Source organism: Peromyscus leucopus, chromosome 8a, assembly GCF_004664715.2.
Source record: "Peromyscus leucopus breed LL Stock chromosome 8a, UCI_PerLeu_2.1, whole genome shotgun sequence".
NCBI classification, from domain to species: Eukaryota; Metazoa; Chordata; class Mammalia; order Rodentia; family Cricetidae; genus Peromyscus; species Peromyscus leucopus.
Genome location: NC_051085.1, coordinates 14785530 through 14805016, shown reverse-complemented (window position 1 = coordinate 14805016; position 19487 = coordinate 14785530). Strand labels below are relative to the sequence as shown.

Here is a 19487-nt window from a genome sequence, read left to right as displayed (position 1 = left end):
ATTCCTTTGCATTTCTTTCTTTCTTTTTTTAATTTTAGCTAGGCGTCGTGGCACATGCCTTTAATCCTTGGGAGGCAGCGGCAGAAGCATGCAGATCTCTGAGATCGAGATCTACCTGGTCTACAGAGAAGCTCCAAGACAGCCAGGGCTACACAGTGAAACTCTGTCTCGAAAAAACTCTGTGTGTGTGTGTGTGTGTGTGTGTGTGTGGTGTTTGTGTGTGTGTACATGTATATATGCATTTGGCATGGCATTTGCTTTCCTACATTTCAAAAATTAAAATACATATGATGAAATTAACTTATAGTACACAGTTCTGTTGATGCTAACTGCCAAGTAAAAGAAAATATATTTTTAATTATATTTGTAACTTACAAATGGGAGCCTGTAGACTAAGAGTGATATATTTCTGTAATCCCAGTATTCAGTCAGCTGAGCAGGAGGATCATTATTTCAGGCTACTGTGTATCCTGGGCTACATGGTGAGGTTGAGACAAGGCAGGAGGATCATTATTTCAGGCTACTGTGTAGCCTGGGCTACATAGTGAGTTTGAGACAAGCCTTAGCTTCACAGTGAGATCTTGTCTAAAAGAGAGAGAGAACACGCATCTATGAATCCAATAAAGTTAACATGAGCTCTTCTTTTTGCAGTTTGCAACACCTTAAAGTTGGATTACATTGTATTTGATTTCTTTACAAACCATTATAGAGATATATGATGAATAGATGATTGGCAGAAAGATAGAAAATTGATAGGTGGGTAGGTGATAGATTCCAGGAACAACAATTTTGCCTAAGCAGACTGCCAGGGCAGACACAATATCGTGCTAGAAACAGCCTTGATGAGAATCCATAGCTTGTGGACCTCTAAGCTCTTGAGATGTGTTGGTAGTGTCACCATTTACCACACTATCACCACTATAATAAATTCCTAGAGACCCTGTGGCTTTAAGAAATGCAAGTTTATCATCCTGTAGTTTATAAGAACTATATAAAATTCTTGCCAGTCTGACACAGGTCCCCACTGATCAAAATCAAGAGGTCAGCAGGGCTGTGTTCCCTCTGCTGGCCCTCAGAAAGCATCGCATCTTTGCCCCTTTGTTTGTAGAGGATGCCCACATCTTTTAGCTCATGGCACTCTTCATCTGCGACACTGGACACTCAGTGACGACTTTTTCTTTTCCCCTGTGGAAATAGACTCCAGATTGAAACATTTGCTCCAGGAGGGAGGTTCCTCAAGTCTCAGGAAGTGAACGTTCCACGAGTCCTGGGCAGCCTCGAAACTTACCTGATTCACAAGACTTCTCCTTCTCCAAAGTTGCATCAACAGTGAAGATGGTATGGAGAACCCCAAGGGTCTTGCTCCTAAGAGTTGTCACCTGTGTATGGGTGGGCTTTGGGTGATGCACAGCCTTTGAGTCACCCTACTCCTGTAAGCAACCTCTCACTTATACTCCTATGAATGACTCCAGTCAGTTCCTTGGCTTGCCAAGTTGCACGTGGTAGAACCGAATCTTTGCTCTGTTTATTGTTAGTTCCCTATCTGTGATGAGTAAGCATTGTTCGTAATTCCCCAGGAATAGCCACACACTTCAATTGATTCCTACTGTGGGGAAATGACTTATGACTACTACACGGGAATAGATCCTCCTCTGAAAATGTTTAATTTGGCCACATCTGCAAAGTGTCTCCTTTCATAAAAAAAATTACTCTGACAAGTTGCAATGGCTAGGATTTGGAGGCCTTTGAGTATAAATTCTGTGGCATGTAAATGTATGTGTGTGTGTGTGTGTGTGTGTGTGTGTATGTGTGTGTGTGTATGCAACTTTGTAGGGTATTTGTTCAAAATAGGTTTCTCCAGAACTACTCTCCAAATAAGTTTGTGATCAAAATGGTTTACTAAACCATCCTTACAACTTAATCATCCTCTCCTATCTCATATAAAGGAAAATTAAGGTTCCAGAGAGACTGACATCCATAACGTCGTATGAGTAATGAGAGACAGTTTCCCTGACCTCTGCTTCAACCCTTCATAATCATGGCCTCCTGAAAACAAATCAGATCATAGTGCTGTCCTGACTGGGTCCTTCGTGTGTGTGTGTGTGTGTGTGTGTGTGTGTGTGTGTGTGTGTGTGTGTGTGTGAGAGAGAGAGAGAGAGAGAGAGAGAGAGAGAGAGACAGACTGACTGACAGACAGACAGACAGACAGACAGAGACACAGAGAGAACCTGGGACTCTAGGACAGGCTTGTGATTACTCTGGGAATGGTAGAATCATTGTTGCTGGCTACTGTGTTGTCCACACTGAGTCGCCAGGAGGTATGAAGAAGTCACTTTGGAAGAAAAACACAATACCTTGGCAGTGAACCTTTATGTATGCAGGTGAGGTTTGGGTGGAAAAGGGGGGGTGTCTCAAATGGGATATTGCACCTTCTTCTTGAACCCAAGGGGTGAGTATGAGGTGACTGGGCACACCTACAAGACTTGAGAAGGACCAGTGAGCTCTGTCCCTTGCTACACAGCTCAGCATTACGGGATGCAGGACTGGATGTCATACAGCCGGGCTGCATTCTGCCTTCCCCGCATAAAGTGATGTGACCTTCCGCACACTTTCTTGACCTCTGAGTGTCTCAACTGTTTCATTAATAAAATTGGGAAAGTGACACTGTGAGCGTCAGACAGGCTGGATTCCGAAGACTGATGAATTACGTGTCACCTAGTAAAAGAATTGTACATGTAGGGACGTACTCTGTTGGTGTAAGACTTTAAAAAAAATCTGTCAACCCTCGCATTATTTAATGTCGTTTTGTGATGCTGTTCCCTAATATGCAGCCCCATTTGTCATAGTTAAAAGTCACTGACACATGGTAAATGTCGTGAGCTCCTCTCCTCTCCTTAAGTTGGGCCATTGATTATTCAGAATACTTGAGATCTGAAGAGCTTCAGATGTCAGAGGCTTTTTTCCCCCCAGGTTTGGAATATTTATGTAAAATTGCTGACTGGGCATTCCTAATCCATCATATTGCTGTTTTAAATGTTTCGAATTTTGGAGCACTTCAGAATTTGTTTTTTTTTTTTTTTTTTAATGATCAGTTTGTACTGCCGCCACCCACTACAGATAGGTGCAAATGCTCATGTAAACCACTAGATGGCAACAGAGGAAACCATATGTGAACGCTGTAGACTCCCTATACACTGAATTTAGAGAAGCTTTCAGTCTTGAGCTTAGCGCACACAAATGATTTAGACCAAGAATACTGTGGTTTGTCTGTCTGGGACCACCATCCGTTGTTCCATTCAGAAGTCCCGTTTGTGTGCTTGTTACCATCCAGGTCACCTTCCGCTCACACGACTAGTTTTAAATCTGTCTTCCCCCAAGGCTGCCACTCTTTCTTGATGGTGTCTAAATTGTGGTAGGCTGCATTTGGAAACTAAAATTGTGTCTCTATACCTGGCATGTTTTGAGATAGCAAATGTATATGCACTCTGCATCCAGAAAGCCTGTAATCGGTAATGTTATTTCAAAATGTGAATGCTAATGTGCTCGCCTTCTAGTACAAAGTGGAGGTAAGCGGAACAGCAAACTCTCACAGGCGTTTCTTTTTTCTTATTTTTTAAAAACATTCATGTGTGTGTGTCCACATGCACCCGTGGGTCATACTTGTACAGAAGCGAGAGGAGAGCAGCAGAGGGTGATGGATCCCCTGGCTTTAGTCGTTATAAACTACCACGTGCAGGTGCTGGGAACAGAATGCCGATCCTCTGGAGGAGCACCGGGCACTCCTCAATGTTGAGCCTCCACACTGCCGTTTCTAATTAACAACCATTAGTTTGAATTTTTAAACAAAAATACAGCTGGAAATGAGCACAGAGCACAGAAACCAGAGGATGACAACGTGTAAGTTCCCTACAGATCAGGGTCGATGATATAAAGGAATCAGGATCTGCCGTTGCTGAGCTTTGGGAAGGAGGCGATCTGAATCCTGATGGAGTAATGAGGGAGGTTGACAAAGCAGAATCAGCAAGTCTCTCTCTGCCAAGCCAGAGTCACTTGGCAGAAAAATACAAGGTGTGCACATATAATTGATTTTAATTACGTTTTATAATTACATAAATCCATTAAGCATAAAGGGAAGGAAGTGCCATGTTCTTAATGAAAAAAAAGTTTTACCTAACTAACTATAGAACAAAAGAATACACCAAAAGTGTGTGGTGTGTGTATGTGTGTGTGTGGGGGGTCAATTTATTTTACTTGAAGTGGATGATACACAGTACAATGAAATCCTAAGAATATATACTTCAAATGTTCATATAGGTGCTAGGAATTCTTTGAAGCTGTGTAGATGAGGATTTCTCCATCTCCTTTTACCCAAAGCCATGATCACGCTTAACTGGCTCAGAAGGAAGACTTTCTGTGTCATGCTCTGAGTTTGATGTAAAAGGACTTCAGAAGGCAGCCCAGGCTGTTTCCTGGTGCTGTCATAGGCAACTGTTAATCTTCCTGGTGAGGTAGCACTCTAACTTCATACACTCCTTGGTTGTGCGGTTAATTGAAAACCTTACTGAAGAGTCTCTTTTCAAGGTAAAGGTCCTGAAAACTAATAGACTAATTCTGAATATGGTGAAAATGATTGATTCATTTTCTAGGAAGTCCCAGAACAGAGGAAGTTCAAAAGTTCTTGTATCCATGGAGACTGGGAATTCTAGAGCTTTGAGAGAATTTTGAGAATAAAATAGATAATGCCTTCCAGATTTACTAACTTTGGCATTAGAGGGAACTAGAACCAGCGTGGCCTTTCACAACATATATTATCTTTGTTTTCAAAATTGCTTTTGTAACATTATATCATCACTGAGCCCACAATTAGTTGACAAGGTAGAGTCAGCTTTCCCAGACCCTCTGAAAAGCTCTTTCAAAAGTAGAATGCTAGCAGATATTTTTAGAGAACGCTAAAGATTCAACTCGGTGAATAAGCAACATGAGTCTACTATCATTCCAGAAAAGTCTATACACATTAATTCCCCTGTATAACAATAAGCATAAACATTCTATCAGACTAGGAAGGGGCTTCAGTAGTTCATTTGGTTCAGTTCCTTGCTTTCCAGAAGGTAGGGTATCATTAATTTTTCTTTAAAACCAGAGTTAGGCCCCCAGGGAGATGGTCCAACTTTGGTAAGGTTGATGGTGTTGCTGGTGAGGACACGGCAGTCTCCTGACCTAGCACAGGGTTATACTCAGCAATCTTCTATTGGGGAAATGCCTGCAAAGGTTTTGTTTTCTCAAAAACCCTCTCTTGTTTCTATCAAGCCAAAGTACCCAGAATTTGACGTAAAATATAACCCTCCATAATTGTATACAGACTTATTACTAAGAAGTTGGTGGCATTTCAAACAATCCAGTTATTCTGATCTCCTTGAAGGCCATACTGGCCATTGGCTGTTGGTTCACTGGCAATCAAAAATCACTTTGGCTAAAGAAGTGAATGAACAAAAGCTTTCAGATCTCTCTGTGGTTCAATGAGCCAGGTGGTTAAGCAAACACGGCAGAAATCGGGTTTGAAGCAACCCTGATCAAGACACGCTAGAAGATGTCAGATGTTAGAGGTTGCATTTAGCAAAGCCTGACAGAGAAAAGCTGGCCCCTCCCCCAGGTTCTATTTACTTATTTTTAAAATTGTGCTCATGTGCGTGTCTCTGTGGGGTTATGGTCCTGTGAGGCAGGTACCTATGGAGGGCAGGGGCATTAGATACCCTGGATCTGGAATTTCAGACAGTGTAGGCCACCTGACATGGATACTGAGAACCAAACTCAGGTCCTCTGAAGGAGCAGTATGTGCTCTTACCCAGTGAGTGATATTTCCAGCACCACCACCATTCCCACAGCTCTGAGTTCTAGAAACAACTAGAAGTTGTACTTCATGCTTTAGTTCCTCAAATAGATTTTGAGCATAAAGGAAAAGTTTGAAAAGGAAAGGACAAGCTGGGACCCGTGGTGTGGAGCAGAGAGGGAATGCTTTTAGGGTAAACTTTGTATGAAGTTGTCTTACAGACACCTCTGCTGTGATGCTGAGCATAGCCTAACACTAATGATAATGTGATGATTTGTCCTCTTCCCTGAGCGCAGGACGACGCTCAAAACCTTCCTCACCGTTACCACTTCAGAAATGCCATCTTATTCTACCTTCTCCTCTAGTCGGCTACATATTCAGATGTGAGGAAAGAGGAGAAGGTAATGAAAAGCATCATCTAAATGAAGACGAGGAGTAAGGCAAAAATTAGCGTGAGGGAAGACAGCGAGAGAAGACATAATTCAGAGAGGAAGGATGGAAGAGACTTTGGCTTGCGTTCATCGTCTGAAAAGCATAGTTTAAGTGTTTCCTGACCGTCTCAACAGCTCTCCGAGGTAGCTAATATGGACATATGACAAAATAATGCTCGGAAATATTGATCTTCACACAGATACCCAGTAACATAACTGAATTCCAATTTGACATGACTTAAAATTTCGTACCCATTTAAAATGGACCAACATGACATGTTAGTCGTTATGAACACATGATGAAACCTCATAAATATGGGAGGTTGTCTCTCTATAAATGGATTTTGGAAATAAGATTTTGGATGGACTTCTCTAAGTAAGTGTCAGAGAGATAGCAAAGGAAGAAGCTGCCCTGAAACTCTAGCTTCAGGAAATCAAGCACCCTCAACTTTGAAAGGTGCAGCTATCAAGGCTTCATTTCAATACCTTCTTGTCTGTCTTCCTCATGTTCCTCAACCACCCTGTCTCCGAGGAAGCTATAGGGGCCCTGGGAGGTGTCACCCACACACAGAATATTGGGTACGGAAATCTCCCTCCAGTCCTGGCATGAAGGAATACGAATATGTTTGATGTCTTCACTCCCAGGAATGAACCCAAACACTTTCTTGATGCGATGTCTGATGAGAAGCCGCGAGTGCTCCTCTGCAGCTTGTTCAAAGAGCGCTCTCTCATTCTGCAGGTGGTTGGTCCAATAGTGATGCTGCATAGAGGTGAGGGGAGAGCAACATCTTGCCAGACAGGTGGAGGTCAGAAGAGCAATGGTTGCCACAATGAGCAAAATCCAGCCCAGCATCTACACATAATTAGTAGGAATATAATTAGTAGACTCGAGCATCAATCAATACAGCAAATATTCAAGAAACAGTCATGGTAGGAGGGAGTCCTACAAACCTCAGAACTAAAATGTGGGTCTTTGCTTCCGGTTTTTAATATATAATATACAGTGATGGTCATTTGATGTGGAAATAGCCACGTCGGAAGGACAGGTCAAGCCATTTTAGTGGGGCCCTCATATTACAAAGGAATTTGACCTGTTCATGTGGGATGGATTCTAAGTACTGTCCTTGAAGTGATAGACGCTATAAACCACCAATTACCCTTATATAAAATGCTAAAACCTTGTCCTCTGCTTATACCCCGATCTTCCTTCTCAATCATTAGGTACAGACCCAGGCATTTGTTGGGGGCTTAATTAATATTTGATAATGATGCTGTCGTAGGCACTAATGGCAGCCTCCCAAGACGTCTTCAACAATCTGCTACCAAGTACTCATAGACATGTCTTCCTCCATCCCCCTTATCTTTTGTAACCAAAGAAGTCAGCAAACAAGTATAGGCTATGCTTTGAAGTTCTTTATTGTTTTCCTTTTTTAGATGAACTAGCTTTATTTTGACTACTTAGTAACTGCTTTTGAAACACTGACTTTTTTTCCCCTTAGGATCCTTTTGTTCCTTTCTGTATCATTCTTTAAAAACTTTAATCCCAGCACTCGGGAAGCAGAGGCAAGCGGATCTTTGTGAGTTCGAGGCCAGCCTGGGCTACCAAGTGAGTTCCAGGAAGGCGCAAAGCTACACAGAGAAACCTGTCTCGAATAAACCAAAAAAGAAAAAAAAAAAAAAAACATTCAGCAACTGGTAGGTAAAATAAAGAAGATGAGCTTTTAGGAATGCTAACAAGAGCTTTTGGGAATGCTAACAGGTGGGCAGTGCAATTCTCCTCTGACCTTTCTCCTGCCAGCTTTCTCAAGCTCCTCTGGCTGAGCTGGTTTTGAGACTAGTCAAAACAAACAACAAAAGAAAACCCAAAACAAGACACAATTGTGACAAAGTATATCTTAATGGACATTTTCTGATTTTTCTTCAATTGAGTATGATTGCAGCATTTCAGGATCCCATGTCTTGACTGTAATTTTTCTAACTGAACAGTATCTAAGTAGCCGAAGGATAGCAGGTCAAAAGCCACGGAAGCATTTGCAATTAGGACTTTAAGACAGAAGATGCTTTTATGATATGTGCTTTGAAAATATATTTTAACTCATCCCTTAGGGAAGGTGATGGCTTTTTCTTGCCAAAATGAAAAATTACACTTCTGAAATTGAACCTGAAAGTATTGCAGGCCCGTGTCTTCCTCCTCTCCCATCCCACTCCCTGACACTAAGTTGTCCATGAAGATTATATTTAGAGCCATCATTGGAGATTTTAAAAACACAATTGAGCTTCCTGTAATTTCAGAAGAGATTCTTAATATATAAGAGCATAAAGGTGAAAACACAGAAAAATGAGATTTAGTAGTATAGCACTATTCTGATAATACTTATGATATTTATAATAATACTGACAGTCATTATTTTAACCGAGTCTAGGCATAGTTGTGAGCTCTTTAAATGTATTAGTTAATTTTCTCATTCACAACCATTTAGGTGACAGATTCTATGATTATCTTCCTTTCACAGCTCAGGAAAGTGAAGCATTGAGCAGTTGTACAACTTAATAACAAACTTGTCAGTTACTAAATGGCAAAGCACCAGGAGATAAGCAGGTCTAATGACTCCTGGCATCCTAACTGTGTGCATGCAGCTATCCAGTAGAATTCATCCAGATGCATGGGATCTAACCTGTGCTCTGTAGTCAGATAATATGAGCAGCAGCAGGCATGCCATATGTTCACAGGAACTGTAATAAGTTTGGGATAGTATGACAGAAAAAAAAAAAGTCATAAACTTACTTGTGACTGGTACCTGTGCAGAAGAGCCACCTCATCTCTTATTGGAATGACATCAGAAGGAGCTGACGTGTAGCATGGAAATCCAGCTAGGATCTCTTCCCGTTTGCTGGCAGTGACATTAGCAAACATCGGGTACTGGTCCACGGAGGCAAATTCACTCGCCGCACATTCATAGTAGGTGCCTGTCAGCAGGGTCACCGTCAGCCACGTCAGCGGAGCCACCAGCGCCCTCCCGGTGATGTTGAAGAACATGAGGCAGGCCAGCCTCCTCTCCAGAGGGCTGCTTCTCCGGTATGGAGGGGTACAACTGCAGCAGCAGTATTCGCTGGCAACTGTCCACATCTGGCCTCTTAGAGCATAGCCAGCGATCAGGAGGATCACGGCAGGAACCAAGAGAAAAGCTGAACCGTAGTAGAAGTTTTTCCCGACTTGACACGGGCAACTGAATGTGTAAGAGGAGAACAATTGCTGCCCGCAAATAGTCAAAATCGCAATCAAAGTATTGGTGCACGCTCCACCTCTCTGCAGAGACGAGAGAAGACAATTGAGATTTGGGCTCATCGTGGAAGCTCTGACCCAGCCAGCCGGTGGCCCTTTCTGATCTCTGGACTCCACCAGCTGTGACCATTTTATAGGATTGCACTGGTTTAACTGGTTGCATCAAGTGACCCGACATCCTTCTATGTTTAAAGGATCCCGGAGTCCTCTCATGTGCCTTGTGAATCCTGAGCTCATAAATTCACACCAAAGTGGAGCTGGGAGAAAGAGAAGGGATCTCAGTTTTGTGTGAAAGAGAGAACTTTTCAACATCCCGTTGTGGATGACCACAGCACACTTGCCAGGCAAATACCCTCCATCTAGCTCCTCACCACTTTGTACAACAAGACATGTTAAGCATCAACCAACGCAGCCTAGGAAGCAAAGCAGAGACACTCTTACCTCAGTGACAAACAGATTCTACAGCCAAAGCATTACAAAACACAGAGAAATAGAAACTAAATATTAGAAGAACCCAAAGTTTCTAGGAGGTCCCAAAAAGTTTTCTAAATGAGAGGGGGCCATGCACAACAAAGCCGCATCAAAACAAAGATGTTTGTCGACAGAATATTGCTATATGTTGATTTAAAAGTCAAATTGCAAACATATAGTTTTAAATAAGAATGAAATGATCAAACATGTGAGCTATTTGTGCTATTTAATTAGGAAATATTTAACATACAATTTCTGTGTACTGAATACTGGACAAGGGTTGGTTGGATTTAAAAAAAATCTTTTTTCTCTGATTCTAGATGGGTGTGGTGAAATGCATCATTGGTGAACTGAGACAGTATGCTGAGAAATTCATGCAAAGTGCAACATGTACTTGGGATGCAGAGGCAGGTGAATCCCTGCGAGTTCAAAGCCAGCCTGGTCTGTGTAGTTGAGTTTTGGGATATCTGGTGCTACATGTAGAGACCCTATCTCAAAACAACAAGAAAATAAACTCTAGAAATATAAATGTACACCAACAGAAAGCAGACCTGTGCTTGCTGAGACAGTAAGGAAGTGGAGATACAAAGAGAGGTAAAGGGCCATGAGAAATCCTTTTGGAGTTGTACATTTCTACGCCAGTGTTTGGATTTGTGGCAAAAATGCCAACACTATCAAAAGATTTATTTTTTTTCTTTCCCCAGGAAACTAGGTCAGAGAATGCCAAGCAGGGTCACACCAGGAAGCATCAGCCTGGGTCAGAAGGTGGGAGAAGGAAGAGAAAGCCTGGGCCCCCAGTAAAGATGGGGGATCTGTAGGGAACATAAGGCACGACAGGGGAACACCTAAGATTGGCTTTTAAACAAATCTGGGCTTTGGAGCATAGAGATTACCCCTATATGTCTGCAACCTGGCAATGGTTGATTTAGGGCAGGACGATATTAAGTCAGTATGTGAGCATTGGATAAGGTGATGGCCCTGGCATTTGACCTCTGGCTCACAGGGGAAATACAAATAGCTTATTATCTGGCCCTATAATTAATGGATACCAAATAGATAAACATAGAACAGGGTGATAGCAATGTTAATTACATTGATTAAAAACTTGATCTATATACTTATCAAACTGTGTATCAAACACATCTTGATAAACCATAAACATTTTAAGTGTGACCACTGAAAGACTAGAGATATGCCATCTATAGATCATTTAAAACATAGAGGGAGTAAAAAGAGAATCTTTATAGGAAAGGAGAGAGTCAACAAAGACAAACGAATGATGAAGAGAAAAGACAAAACTGCAGTATAAATGAGACCAGACGCATCAACAATGACAACAAAATAACTAACAACGACAGAGCGCTTACTATCTGCTAGGCCCTGTGTTAAGAACACCGAATCTCCTCAACACTCCAGTCTTGAGATGCGACGAGATTAAAGAACTTGCCTAGCACCGCACACAGATGAATGGAGGAGTCAAGACTAGGACCCAGGTGGCCTGGCACATGTCTTTAACCACCAAAGCAGAACTGGTTTAAACCTGCCCATGCAGTGTTTTTAAAACAGCCATGCTGCTTGTCAGTGACACTCCTCAAACTATACCACACACGAAGCTTGAAAAGAAAGACATGGGATCATGGACCACTGGGAATAATAAATGGTATTAGGAGAAGGCAAGACTGGCTACAAGTAAAGAGGTAAAGGGCTAATTGCACACTCCATCATAATAAAAACAATGCATTACGAAGACATGAAAGTGGCAGTTTGTACGTCCATGATTGCATAACTTTAAAATATATAAAAGGAAGATCTGGCAAATAAGAAGGAAGAATTCCTTCACAGAGAGATTTTTAATGTAACACTGAACAAGTGTGTTGATCAAATAAACAAAGGTAGATAAAAGATAAAATAAATTTAGCAAGTTTTGCCTAAGTCAGATTGTTAAAGATGCATGGCATTCTATGATCTAAAAGTAGAGGATAAATACTTTATTTTATAAGTTCCACAAATAATTTCCCATTAAATTGTGTGGGAGATGCAAAGGATCACCAAGGAAACCTCAGTATCGGCATCCAATAACAAGGAAGTGGATGCAGAAACCAAGACGACGGTGTACTGTAGTGGTGGGGTTAGTAAAGTATGGTACAGGAGTCAAATTGCCCACTGCTTATTTTGTCTGGCTTAGGAGTTAAGAATGACTTCTGCATTTTAAAATGGTCGGAAAAAAAATCATATGTGACATGAAAATGAAATTACGTTCAAATGTCAGTGCTTATTAATAAAGTTTTAATTGGAAAATAGCCATGTCTGCTTGGGGATGGCTGCTTTTGAAATTGACAGCAGGATGAATGTTATTACTACAGAATCTGTATGGTTGCAGAACCTGACTTACTATCTGGTCCTTTACAGAAAGTTTTGCTAACCCGATGTTAATCCGTATAAATACATTACCTACAATGGCAGGTATCATTGTGGAGAAACCTCAACAAACAACCTTGAGGGGAGAGTTCTGGCCATGAGAGCCGAGCTGTATGGCACCACTCTAATATAAAGTTACAAGTGCTATTACATATTCTGTACGGATGGTAATATATGTGGAGCTTTAACACATGCATAGGAATGATAAATCCAAGGTCCACGGAGTGGTGACCACTAAGCAGGACAGGAAGACAGGGTCTAAAAGGGTCCGGATATTTTAGCTGGTTCAGCCTGAAGCATATATAGCAAAGCTTGGTAACACATACCACATCCTTCTTCTGTGTTTATTATCTCATATCTTAAAATCCATTCGTTATAGTATCTGTTATATGAGGAAATCGGGAAGAACATTATAGAGCATTCCTGCTGGGAGCTGCGTAGGACACAGTAGAGGGCTGGTTGAACCCTACCGGAGTAAGGGCTTCGTTGATGCAGATCTGTAAGGATCTGCTTTGTAGATTCCTTTATGGCATACCCACCTGTGCTGGCTTTGGATTAACACTCCCCTTGCCCCTCCCCCATGTTCTCCCATTCACTTTAATATCACGTGTGTTTTATTACCCCGCCTTGGCCTCTTCTAGATGCCTCTGGTGACTACACACACCCATTTTCTCATAAATGCACATGTATCAAAATTCGAAGCTAAAACCCACATAGAGAAGGAATATGCTTGTCATTCTGAACCCTTGGCTTCTCACTTAATACAATATATCCAGTCCCATGCATTCTGTAAATGTCTTAATTTTAGTTTTCTGTATTGTTCACTTTGATAAAAATGAATCCCAATATTAGTTTGCTGTTGTCTGTCCTTCTTGTAGCTTTTGCATGTATAGTACTCGGGGACCCAGTTTCACAATCTCTCTCAGAGAGCACAACCAAGTGTATGACTGAGAAAACCAGATCTGAGCATTACAGCTGTCCTTAGGGGGCCGGGGGTCACAGGATGAGTCATACATTAATTTTATATAAGGAAAGCAGGTTAAAACAAACACAAAGATCAGCTTAAAGTAGAAATGGGTGTGTCGTTTGTGTGTGTGTGTGTGTGTGTGTGTGTGTGTGTGTGTGTATACATGTGCATGTATTCATGCACATACATATAGAGGCCAGGTCTTCCTCTGTCACTCCTTATTTTCACTGAACTGAATTTTCATTGGTTCAGCTAGGCTGGCTAACCTGTGAGCTTGCAGAATCTGCCTGTCTCAGCCTGCCAATGCTGGGGTTATAGGCACAATTTGTAGCTGGAAAGTTTCTCTCTGGCTCCTGCCAAGCCCTTGCAGTCCTGCAGCCCACTTATAAAATAATCACTCAGAAGCTTATATTATTTAAACTGTTTGGCCTAATGGCTCAGGCTTCTTGCTAGTTAGATCCTAGAAATTAACCCATTTCTATAAATCTATACCTTGCCACGTGGCTTGAGGCTTACACGGTATCTTACATGTTGCTTCTCATAGCAGAGACTGGCAGCATCTCCTGACTCAGCCTTCCTGTTCCCAGAATTCTCCTCTCTCTTTGTCACACCTATACTTTTTGCCTGGCTACTGGCCAATCAGCACTTTATTTATTAACCAATCAGAGCAAAACATTCAGAGCATACAGAACATTCCACAGCACTAAGTAGCTATGCCTGCCTTTTTAGGAGGATGCTGGGGATTTGAAACTCAAGTCCTCTTGCTTTTACACTGTTATCCACAGAACCATCTCCCTAGATCCTAGAGAAGATTTGTAGGAAGAAATGAGATTCCATACAGGTGCTTTGGGAGGTGGGGTTGCTACTGTCTTCTGTTAGGATTTTCCCAAGTCTTTACTCAGTTGTCCAGCTGCCTCTCAAAGGACCTGGGTAGAGGTGTGGTCTGAGACACTGTTAACTTGTGTTGACTGGCAGCTGAGTAAGTCTGACAAGATTGAAGAATGCTTCTTTCTCTCAATCCCAGCTCCAAATTCTATTCTAGCCAGCTTAACAATTCTTAGTAAAAGTAGAAACGCAACACTTGGGCATGACTTTGAACCAATTCTCTCCTCCCTGTTCTAGTGTCAGGGCAAACATGGGTCATTTTCCTTCAGAAGCGCCAAACTACGTTTTTTCCATCTTTAACAGTGCAGTGTTTTTACATAAAAAGAAAGGGCCCAGGAAACGTAAGGTGTACTCGGATGTTAAGAAGTGTTGAAGGATGCTGAGTTTCATAGTCTGAAAAAGAGCAAACCAGTGTCCAAGTGACAGTGGCCCACGGCTGTGTTTGCTCATGAGTGTCTGCCAGGCACTCAGCTCCTTCCTCGGTCAGGTCCTAGGTCTGATCTGGAGGACCGTTGGCTAGCCAACGGCCTTGTCAGCCTGGAGGAAGGTGTCACCTTTCCTGAGGTACCCCCATGATGGCTTGAAGCTTTGTAGTGGACTTGATATGACCACCACACAGCCATGGTCGGGTATTGTTGTTGATTACAGTGCCACCTTTCCCTCACTACAATCACATAGACCTTTCCTGTTTCTCTCAGGGCTCTCTTACCTTGAAGCCCAAATGACCACCAAATTGACAACGTGCTGTCGATTGCACATTTGTGGTTGTTTAGCGTCTACTTCTAAAATTTTTCATCAACTATGCTGGAATGTATATGATAGATAAGGGGGGGGCGGGTATTAGGAATCTGCAAATGTAGTTCTGTTCCCTACCATCCAGATCAGATTGAAGAGCTTTATCAGTCTTTTTATTTTCATATTTCTATCCTGTAAAATGGCAACAAGTATGACAATGACTATTTCATTGACTGTAGTTGAATTAAAATGATATAGACAGTGAAAACCATGCTGCACATTGTGAACTTACAAATATAAGTTATTGGTCTGCCCCTAAGAAAGCCGCCAAATCCCAAAACCCAGTATTGCTGATTTCCCTGAGACCATAGTTTCATAGAACACAAATAGGTGTGGAACTGCTTCACATGGTATAGACTTCCATCCCATATATCCACCCGTAAGAAGAGCCTGCAGTAATTAGTTTTTATACAGTGCATTATAATGTGTTTTACAGTGCATATCATCTCTTTGATAGTCAAATTACTTTGTGAGGTAGGTATTACTATTGCCATTTCACAGATGTGAAAACTGAGCCACAGAGCAATAAAGTGGCTTGTCCAAGGCCACACAGCCAGTAATCAGGAGACTTGCAACTGAATCGGAGCCTCACCAACCATCCTAGGCTCTTTCAACCGTGCCACACTTGTCTTCAAAGTGCTCACCATCTTCACTTTGCAGGAGGGATGCTCCAGAACCAATGGGACTAATTGTCTCAAGATGTAAGAAACAAAGACTGCCTTCTCAACCGAATTTTCCGTGTCTATTTCTGGAACAGCTTTGAAATCCCGCAGCCTGCATCTGTCACGATGAGACTTACTTGAACTTTAAATATATGTACTTTTGCATCACTAAGGAGAGCCTCCAGTAGCTCAGGAACTCTCAAAAGAAAGCTAAGGGCTTACTTACTCTCTCTGCCAGGATCATTATGCATTATTAAACTGCAGAGCACCCCTTCTGAGCAACAGCTCTGTAAGAAAACATCATCTGCTTTATGACTCCTTAAAATTGCTGATTGCTGCTGTGAAAACTTATCTTTTTCAAAACAAGATGCTGGGTATATTCGAGTGCTATGAACACACACAGTGGGGGCAGGAAGTGTTCTGGGGACAATGTGAAACTCATTTGTTGATCAGATTTAAACTCAGGATTTAGTGCCCAAAGATTGCTGATCCTGCCTCTGTAATTCATAGAACAATCAATATGGGAGTGAATAATGCTAACATTTAGATCTGTCTTGGATTGCGAAGGTTTCTGTTTGTGATTTTAAAACAATACCTTGGCATCCGAACAAAACACCACTCATCAACTCCCTGGGGCTAGAGAGTTTTTAGTGGCTTGGTACTTTGGGTCTGACTTCACACACACTGTGAGCTTTTATGGGTCTGTATTACAAGTGAGGCTGTTCCTTGAGCAGGTTACGGAGGTACAAGACAGTGCTGTTGTTCCCGAATTTTGGTGGGGTTTTTTGTTTGTTTGTTTGTTTTTTCTCTTCCATTCAGCAAAGAGCAAAGGCAGTAGAGAAGACTCCTGCACCAAAGCAAGGAGGAACTTGCTAAGACAAAGGACTGGTGGACTACTGGTGCATGTCTAAGTCACAGACAGAAGAAAAGAACTGAAGATCATTCCTCACACACCAAGAGAGATGTCTCGCCCTGCACACAAAAAGCCAGAGTATCACAAAATAGTAAGACCTTTTTTTCTCAAAAACCTTGCTTCTGCTTCCCAGCCAATGTTTCCTTGAGGGATATTTTATGTATTTTGGGAATGATGTTAAAAGTAGAAGGTTTCAGTGAGGCAAAAATGGTATTTAGTGTTTAGTGAATGACCCTTCTGGGAATAGTTACAAGTATCTTTTAATAGTGTAGCGGAATAATCAATTCTTTATACAGATTTTTAGGACCTTCTTTTCTGATGGATGACTGGAATACAGGTATCAAATATTCCTTTTGCCTCTAAGATAAAATATGAAAACATCAATCAATTCTTTGTATTGCATGTTATATTAAATAGCAAATGAAATCTGTGATCAATTATGTGTAAAATTAAGTAGGAAAAGACCATCAAAACACTAGGAATCAAAAGATTGTCATTAAAAATACATTCCCTAGCCTTAAATGTGTTCGTATTTGGTGTGTGCCATTGTCCTTTTTACATCTTCCGAAGTTGCTTATTTCTAAAACTTTTTTTTTGGCACATTTAATTTGAAGCAATACTCCTTTTTTTTTTTTAAAAAAAACTCCTCATTATAGCTTTAGTAATTCAGATATTACAGGTAGGAAAACTTATGGTTATGTTTAATGCTGTTTTAATTATCTCAAGGACCGGTGGGCATTTAGTGTAATTAGGTGATTTCGGACCTGTGCTCTCAAGGCTGCATTGATTAACTGGTGTGTACCACAGTTGGAAATGCCTACAAATAGTTCATCTGGCATTATTGAATCTTGAACCATTTGCCTGTTGACATATCAAATGACAAAAATGTATACTAGACAATTCATATTGTACCTAACTCACTACACACACACACACACACACACACACACACACACACACACACACAGAGAGAGAGAGAGAGAGAGAGAGAGAGAGAGAGAGAGAGAGAGAGAGTAAACCTTTTAATATTGGTGTACCACTGGGAAAAATTACTGGAGTTCTATTTTTCACATGAAAATGATTGATTTTATTATTTTTAAAAACCAAAAGGAAATTCCTGTTATTACTTCTTGGGACCTGTAGTATGGATTTGAGACCTACAAAGATATGCTATTCACAGTATAACCTCTGGTCATGAAGCAACATGAAGAAATGGACCGTTATGGACAGTGTACTTGAAACTCGGGTGGAAGTTAACATGTTTCAAGAAATATTAGTGTGTCTCTCATGGGAGAGAGAACCTGAGACTCCAGGGCAGGAATCACCTTGGCTTTAATTCGAAACAAACACAATGCTCAGGTTGTGACAGACAAGAAGAATACAATTTCTTCTTTCTTCTCTGTACAAATTCTTAGTAGTGTACAGTAGCAACAGATACATCCCTGTCTTCCTTTCTCTTCCGCTTCCTCTCTGCCTTTCCTCTCTCTTTCTCTCTCCCTCCCTCCCTCCCTCTTCCCCTCCTCCGATTCTTTTTTGTTTCTGTCTACAGAACTGGTACAAAGCAATGCTTAGATTTCTGCTGTTGGACATAAGCTTTGTATATACACACAGGTATTTGTTGTGTTCTATGTTGAGCCTCTTGGCAAGTTTATATCACAAGCACAGGAATAAAATTGAATATTTGTGACCCTCAATGTTAGGTTAACATTATTTTTGTTCAAATCTCTTGCTTATATCCTTTATTTCCTGGAAAAAGTATTAACATCTTATTTTCCTAGACCTGAGATGTACGTATTATTATAATACCAACTAACATGCAATATAAATTAATTTATAGTGTCTATTCCACATATACTGATGGCATTTTGTTTCTAGTTTTCACATAAATAGGTCCAGGTATACCAGCTAATATTTAGATTCTTTTAAAATGTATCTATAATAAATATTTTCACTTGACAAAGAGGCATGTTTGTCATGATATAAACCCACATGTCTCATTCAGATGTCCCCCTCGGTGGGGGACACTGAGGCACTGGGTTAATTTTGGAATTATTTGCATCAAAATTCATGGTGTTTTATAGACACTATTGGGTTGAATAAATAATTTTATTGTTTTTTTAAAAGACATTCATATCCATCTTTTAAATATAAACCCATACATTATCAGGCCTCTGGTCCCCTACGTATGAAGTTAAGACACTTGATAGTAGAGGTAAGGATGACCCTCCTCGCCTGAAATCCACATTGACCGGTCATGAACATCAGTCTAAGTGAAACACGCTCATTTTCAATAGTGGTCCCACTTCCACCTCCTCTTCTGTTTGTCTCTGCTCCCACCACACTGATGTGCCTCAGTGACTGACTGTGTGTTAGAGTTGGAGCCCGGACTCGGAGGGGGCCTTCTGACCCCAGATGGCTGGGCATGTTTCCGCATCCTCTGGGTCCTCCCCTGGCTCTGTAGGGTGGACGGTGTGGAAGGCGTTCTCAACAGGCTCCCCTTCCTTTCACAGGCCGCACTTCTCGGCGGGTACAAGACCGACTTTTAGAAATAGGTCGACCAACCTTTGCTTTCTGCTTCTTTTATTTTCATCTTCTCTGGACTCACTGAAGCATGACTGGACCTCAGTTTTCATTTGTGCTCGTAATTCACTCTAAAAAGTGGAGCATAATTTGGAATTCTTTTTTTTTTTTTTTTAAGGTACTAATGTTTATATTTGGGTCCTCTAAAAATCTCCTCTTTTTTCTAAGCAAAAAGCAAAAGCAATTCCCACCAGCTTGCTGCTGTGGTTGGGATCATCCTGAAGCCCTCTTTGGTAGATCTGGGACTCAGATGAG

At 41.3% G+C, this 19487-nt stretch overlaps 2 protein-coding genes across 2 annotated transcripts in view; one reads left to right on the top strand and one right to left on the bottom strand.

Annotated features, from left to right (window-relative positions):
- Window positions 1-4073: 4073 nt before the first annotated feature.
- On the bottom strand, window positions 4074-9627 carry Calhm4 (calcium homeostasis modulator family member 4). Its single transcript, XM_028874787.2, has 2 exons — window positions 9044-9627; window positions 4074-7111 (listed from the first exon to the last, which is right to left on the bottom strand). Exons 1-2 carry the CDS (start codon window positions 9602-9604, stop codon window positions 6725-6727), a joined length of 948 nt encoding a protein of 315 aa, XP_028730620.1. The 5' UTR covers window positions 9605-9627; the 3' UTR covers window positions 4074-6724.
- A 2420-nt stretch (window positions 9628-12047) lies between these two features.
- The window catches only part of Trappc3l (trafficking protein particle complex 3 like), a 53459-nt gene continuing 46019 nt past the window's right edge, over window positions 12048-19487 (top strand). Inside the window, 1 exon segment of the mRNA XM_037200524.1 lies at window positions 12048-12140. Within this exon segment, the coding sequence (XP_037056419.1) occupies window positions 12048-12140 (93 nt within the window).

Excerpts from the sequence above, each read along its gene's own strand:
- Calhm4 (XM_028874787.2), bottom strand. The coding sequence starts at position 9,604 with ATGAGCCCAAATCTCAATTGTCTTCTCTCGTCTCTGCAGAGAGGTGGA. Across the intron at positions 7,112-9,043 it reads TGCACAGGTACCAGTCACAA|ATGCTGGGCTGGATTTTGCT; the intron begins GTAAGTTTATGA and ends AATTATGTGTAG.